Below are 6,063 nucleotides of genomic sequence, written 5' to 3' on the forward strand. Positions count from 1 at the left end.
GGATCGACGTCAAATTTCTGCTGTGCCTTCTAAAGGCATTGAAGATGAAAAGTTGTGCTATTTGCGAGTTTTCGTCAATGGGCGTGTCCGTGGCGTGGCGTCAAATATCAACTCTTCGCCATGACACAGGAAGTTGTTGTAACTTCAGTGTACATGCTCACATCTGGACCAAACTGTACATGTAGCATGAGAGTCCCGCCCTGAACACATGTACATGCTGACATTCACCCACAGTCATAGCGCCACCTGCTGGCAACAGGAAGTGACTTTTAACGAAGCAGCCCCCGCCGCACGTTTCACCTACGTGCACGAATTTTCTGTGGTACGTGTATCTTGTCCAGACGCACAAAAAAGCCTCTTGGAGCAATGCCCTAAAATCAACAGGAAGTCGGCCATTTTGAATTTTACGTCAAATTTTGGATGATTTACACACTTCGTACTTTAACGAACTCCTCCTAGGGATTTAGTTCGACCGACTTCAAATTTGTGCTGTGCCTTCTAAAGGCATTGAAGATGAAAAGTTGTGCTATTTGCGAGTTTTCGTCAATTGGTGTGTCCGTGGTGTGGCGTCAAAGATCAAGTCTTCGCCATGACACAGGAAGTTGTTGTAACTTCAGTGTACATGCTCACATCTGAAACAAACTTTACGTGCTTGATAACTCTCCCACCCCGAAGACATCTACACGCCAATACCGATTTATATTCATAGCGGCAAGTGCTATGTAGCTCCACATAGGGGACACAGGAAGTGACATATAGCACCTTCATGTGGCGTCGGAACCGCGTAGCAAATTCACAGCCGTACCGGCAGAGCTCCACAATGTGCAACTCGGCCGGCTCACACCCGGACGCGCTACAAGTGCGAGGGCCCGCCCAACGCTGCTTGCAGCTTTAATTTTAAATGGATTTTTCACGACTGTTCCTTATGATTATTTGATGATTGATTTTAAAGACACCTGATGATTTCAGACTCAGATCTGACTTGTTTTCAAAACTGCCTGTTGTGTATGTGCCTAAGAGAATGTAAATAAACACGCCTGACCGCTGTAATGTCTCTGCCTTGTCTTTTCTTTCTAGATAAAATCTTTTCTATTTTAAATGTTTTGTTTTTATCTATAATAACTTTTTGCATCTCTTGCTCATAAAATGTTCCCTGTATTATTTCGCCGTCATAGTCTTTTAACCTGTAAACGGGAGGGTCCCTTGACACGTAATCCTTTACAGTGAAACATTCATCAGTATAATTTTACTCATAACCTTTTTTAAAAGGGTCACATAGTTTTGAAATTCTTACAGTATCACCCATATTATATTTAAAACAAATTACTCTTTTATCTTTTGTTTTATACAAGTTGTTAAATACGATATCTTCATTGTCTTTTGTTACTCTTTTCCCTCGTCAGTTTTGAATTTTATGCGGTATTCTACCTTCAGCTAAGATATTTTTAAAGGACGCTGTGACGCATTTACCACTTATTTTTGAAACAACGCCTCCCATATGTGTTTTTGAAAACAAATCTATTATTTCTCATCACCTCCTCCATGATATTTGTTACAAAGACTGACGCTTCAACGTCTGTGTTCAAGTATTTTATTTCCAACGACATACGCAACATATCCGTCAGCAATGATTACAAGTATACACTTTTCAGAAAATCAGTACAAACACCTATGTTTTTTACAAACCAAAGATTCAGTTAAGCAATACATCACATCAGCAACATCGACATATTGTTTTCTGGATAGCGTTAAAACGCACAAAAACATTGATAAATTATAAATAATAATTTATCAATGTGTGAGACGATTTCAAGGGTTCTATCCCATTCTCCCCACTGGACCACAAAGCCGGTGCTGAACCACGTCTCCCACTCTTTAGACGTGATGGGGTAGCCTTTTTGTTGCTCTGGGGCACCCATTCTTGCCTTTTGAATGATGGAATCGTCCTTGCACGATCTAAAAAAGATGTAGGATTCTGGGTCGTAGACTTCAAGGTGTAGAGCTGTCCTGGCACAGAGCCGCAACATTGTGTGGTATAGACTCCTTTTGAAGCACTCATATCTTTACAGACTTTGTTTCTGAAGTAATTCCAGTCTTTGGCTGAAAAAGTAATGTGCGGTCTGCTTTCACAAAGAAAAATTTCATCAAGCTCTCTTGTATAAAGATGAACTGTTCCATGCTCAAACAAGAATCCCGACATTCTAAAATCTTCCACCGCCCATTCAAACTGAGGAACCCAAGCCTTTCGTTCCAGAAAATCAGCCAATGTTGTTGGGGGAGTCTTCTTTCTAGGAGCCATACTCATTGCAACAGGATCTATAATTATACATTGTTTTGGAGTCGTACTCCTAATTGATTACCTGTGACGTCCATGATTGTGATGCTGCAAAGATGGCGCTGTTGTTCTGCACGAAGATAGCTCTTTCTGATACTCGACCGTGGGTGCCAGCTAAATGAAACTTGGTCGTCAGGGTGGGGTTTTGGGTCTCCGAGCAGACTGGACACGGTCCCCAGTTGACTGGAGTCAGGCAAACGGTCAGAACGGGTTTGGGACTGGGCAGGGTTAGTTTCCATTGTGCACCCACACTTGTTGTACAGCTCACTAGGTCACTGCCCCAACACAGATTCTTATCAGCCATTAACAATATTGAGGGAGAAACAAATAAAATAAATCAATAAAATTGTTGAATATACAGTTGAATTCAATTGAAATAAAAACCCATAAGCTATACACACTATACACCTATAGTATATACATGTAAATATATACAATTATATGGACAAATACATTTATCAAGTGTGGTTAGATCTAAACATATCTATACACAAATCGTCACATAGGTCAGAGCTTTGGATAGGTAAAAATAGAGTGAGTTGGTCATAAGGCAGAGCACAGGGGGAGAAAGAGACACAATCTAGCTGCTATTCTGAGTGCTCCTGCAGAATCACAGTGGCCTTGAGGGACGAAGAGTGGTAGGGGAGTTCCTTCTGAATACTATTGGTGACTGCTTTGCAGCACCTCCACCCTCCAGTGGCACTGCAAGCACTGCCAGGGTTACAGCCTCATGGTTCACTCCTTACCTGGGAAACAATGCTCTGCTCTCCACAGTCATCCACTGACAGCCAGAGACCAGAGCCACGATGACAGAACGCACATCTAAAAAACAGGGATTTAAAAAGTGTCAGAGTGCCACTTTCAGCATTGATGGATTCAGCTTCACTATCTGTAAGAGACTCTTTGTTACAGTGTGCTATGATTTCTGTGTGTGTGTGTGTGTGTGTGTGTGTGTGTGTGTGTGTGTGAGAGAGAGAGAGAGACACAGGGAGAGAGAGAGAGTGAGAGGGGATTTGCTATTGTGTTACTGAACCGATGGAGTTATTTACTTAAGGTTTATTGTATTTGAATTATAGGTGCTCACTCTCTTGCTACATCTGTAGCATGTCTTCCTTCTATGCTTTAAGAGCAAAAAGCAAATTGGAAATATATTTCCAATTTGGAAAAATTGGAAATATATTTCAAATTTGCTGTGGTTTGTATGGACAGCTTTAAATGCTCTGTGACGGTTATTTCTACTTCATACAGTCTAAAGTGTTCATATTCAGATCATAACATGTTCTCTGGGTATTTTCTGTATTTTTCAACCTGGACCTGCAGTCAACAGCAGCTAAACAGCACTGCAACATAATCCTTGAGAGCACTTGCACACAAGTACTTCCACTAAAAGGCTTGTTTTTGTGCCAGTGACAGACTATTTAGTTACACCCTATTAAGTTATAGGTACATTAAGCGGAATTTATTAAATCTCAATAATTAATTTGATCAGTCTCTTAAGAAGAATTAATCGAAGAAAACACAGATTACAGTTTTTCTCGATTGCTTAAACACATTTCTGGAAATTATGGCTCTTTTTCTCAAAACTCTAAACACTTTTCACCCAATTCCCCAAACATCCTATTTTCAAGTCAAAATGAAACTCTCCACTCAAAACCATTCAATCTTGCTGAAAAACCAAATTTTACCCTCAGACACAAGCCCTCAAAAACACACACACTACAACACAGTCTTACACATTGCTGAGATAAATTCAAAACAATACTACAAAAACTGGTTATGAGTAATGTTGCTTATGTACGAACTTCTTCAGCTAGGCTTCTAATTCCATTGGCTAGATAAACTCAAAAGAGAGAAACAACTGCTATGCTACGCGCAAGACTACATGGTACACAAACAAAGTAACAAAGCAACTCTTTAGTTTAGTACATTAGGCATTTAAAGGCTTGCGCGACAATAAATTATGCGCTGAATTTAGATGGAGCACAAAAAAAACTTAAAGAAAGATGTTCCAAAAAACTAGAAAAAAGTAACAAACATGAGCTCGAATAGGATTGAGATCCAGCCTCAACGTGGATGACGGTGAACCTTTTGTCAACTAGCCAGAGAAGGAGTTTTGGACATGGAGGCTGAAAATCATGTTGTTATTTCATGTCATTTAAAAATAAAAGTTGGGTTAAATGTCAAGACAACAGGTGTTGAGAAAGGTTAGCTGGATTTCTTATTGGTTGTCCTTAATTCAGACCTGGCTCAATCTCACACCACATGTTAGGTGAGAGTAAAATCTTAATGTGTGTGTACAGTCTCTTCTCTTGGCTGAAACAATCAAAAAGAATGCATATGATTCTTAACGTCTTGCTCTGACTCCGTTATCGTGACAAGACCTGTGTTTTCTCAGGGGGAAGCTCTTGTCTTGCCTGGCGAGTCTCCAAATTGACACATTTAGTATCAGAGAAAGGAGAAGTTAGTTTGCAGTTCTGAAGAGCCTCAGGACTGAATTGGATTTCTACAGTCATTAAAGCTGCAGTGTGCCTGTGAATGTGGGAGACATGTATTCAATTCAATTCAGTTTTATTTACATAGTTTATGTTTATTAGTTATTATTATTTACATATACATTATTTACATATTATTTACATAATTCACAACATCTCAAAGTGCTTTTCATACAGAGCAGGTCTAGACCGTAGTCATTATGCTGCTATTTAAAGAGACCCAACAATTCCCACCATGAGCAAACACTTGGTGACACAGCCAAGGAAAAACTTTAAAGAGGCAGAAATCTCGTGCAGAACCATGGCTCAGGGTGGGCGGTCATCTGCCTCGACCGGTTGGAGTTGACAGAGCGAGAGAGAGAGAGAGAGAGAGAGAGAGAGAGAGAGAGAGAGAGAGAGAGAGAGAGAGAGAGAGAGAGAGAAAGGGCAACAAAGTGAGAGATAGAGCAAATTCATTCAATGGCAACAGTCATGAGAGGATAAAGGCCTCAAAGTACTAACTCAAGGTAAAAGACACCCAGCTGTTAACACTATGTGTGTGTGTGTGTGTGTGTGTGTGTGTGTGTGTGTGTGTGTGTGTGTGTGTTCTTTGTAGGAATTTCAAGGCAATCTGCTGCAAGCAGAAGTCTGCACTCTAATAACACACTATCTGATGGTTGAATTTGATGTCTTATATATCGACTGATGATTAACAAGATCCTTTATAGTTCAATAATTATTTGTATATCAACTATGATCAAAAGAAAATAATTCCAACATTAAAGCTGCAAGCAGCGTTGGGCGGGCCCTCGCACTTGTAGCGCGTCCGCGTGTGAGCCGGCCGAGTTGCATATTCTGGAGCTCTGCCGGTGCAGCTGTGAATTTCCTACGCGGTTCCGACGCCGCATGAAGGTGCTATATGTCACTTCCTGTGTCCCCTATGTGGAGCTACATAGCACTTGCCGCTATGAATATAAATCGGTATTGGTGTGTAGATGTCTGCGGGGTGGGAGAGTTATCAAGCACGTAAAGTTTGTTTCAGATGTGAACATGTACACTGAACAATAATGTACCCAAACAATAAAATAAATTCCTTTTATATTTCCCTGCCTTGTTGTTTATGTGTACATACAGAGGAAGAATGTGAGAACAGCACACATTTCATCGTTACTGTGTGTTAGAGCATGGGAGAACAGTGGATACTTTTAATACAGCCCACACCCCTAATACTGTGTAACTATAACAAGTAGAGAACAG

The 6,063-nt window shown here is 40.5% G+C and overlaps 1 protein-coding gene across 1 annotated transcript in view; it reads left to right on the plus strand.

The window, feature by feature from the left end:
* Positions 1 to 3,046: 3,046 nt before the first annotated feature.
* LOC123977486 (calcium/calmodulin-dependent 3',5'-cyclic nucleotide phosphodiesterase 1C-like) overlaps positions 3,047 to 6,063 on the plus strand; it is an 85,635-nt gene continuing 82,618 nt past the window's right edge. The window contains exon 1 of the mRNA XM_046060205.1: positions 3,047 to 3,226. Within this exon, the coding sequence (XP_045916161.1) occupies positions 3,142 to 3,226 (85 nt within the window). The 5' untranslated portion in view covers positions 3,047 to 3,141. The remainder of the gene's footprint in view (positions 3,227 to 6,063) is intronic.

Source organism: Micropterus dolomieu, linkage group LG01 (genome assembly GCF_021292245.1).
Source record: "Micropterus dolomieu isolate WLL.071019.BEF.003 ecotype Adirondacks linkage group LG01, ASM2129224v1, whole genome shotgun sequence".
Classification (NCBI taxonomy): domain Eukaryota; kingdom Metazoa; phylum Chordata; class Actinopteri; order Centrarchiformes; family Centrarchidae; genus Micropterus; species Micropterus dolomieu.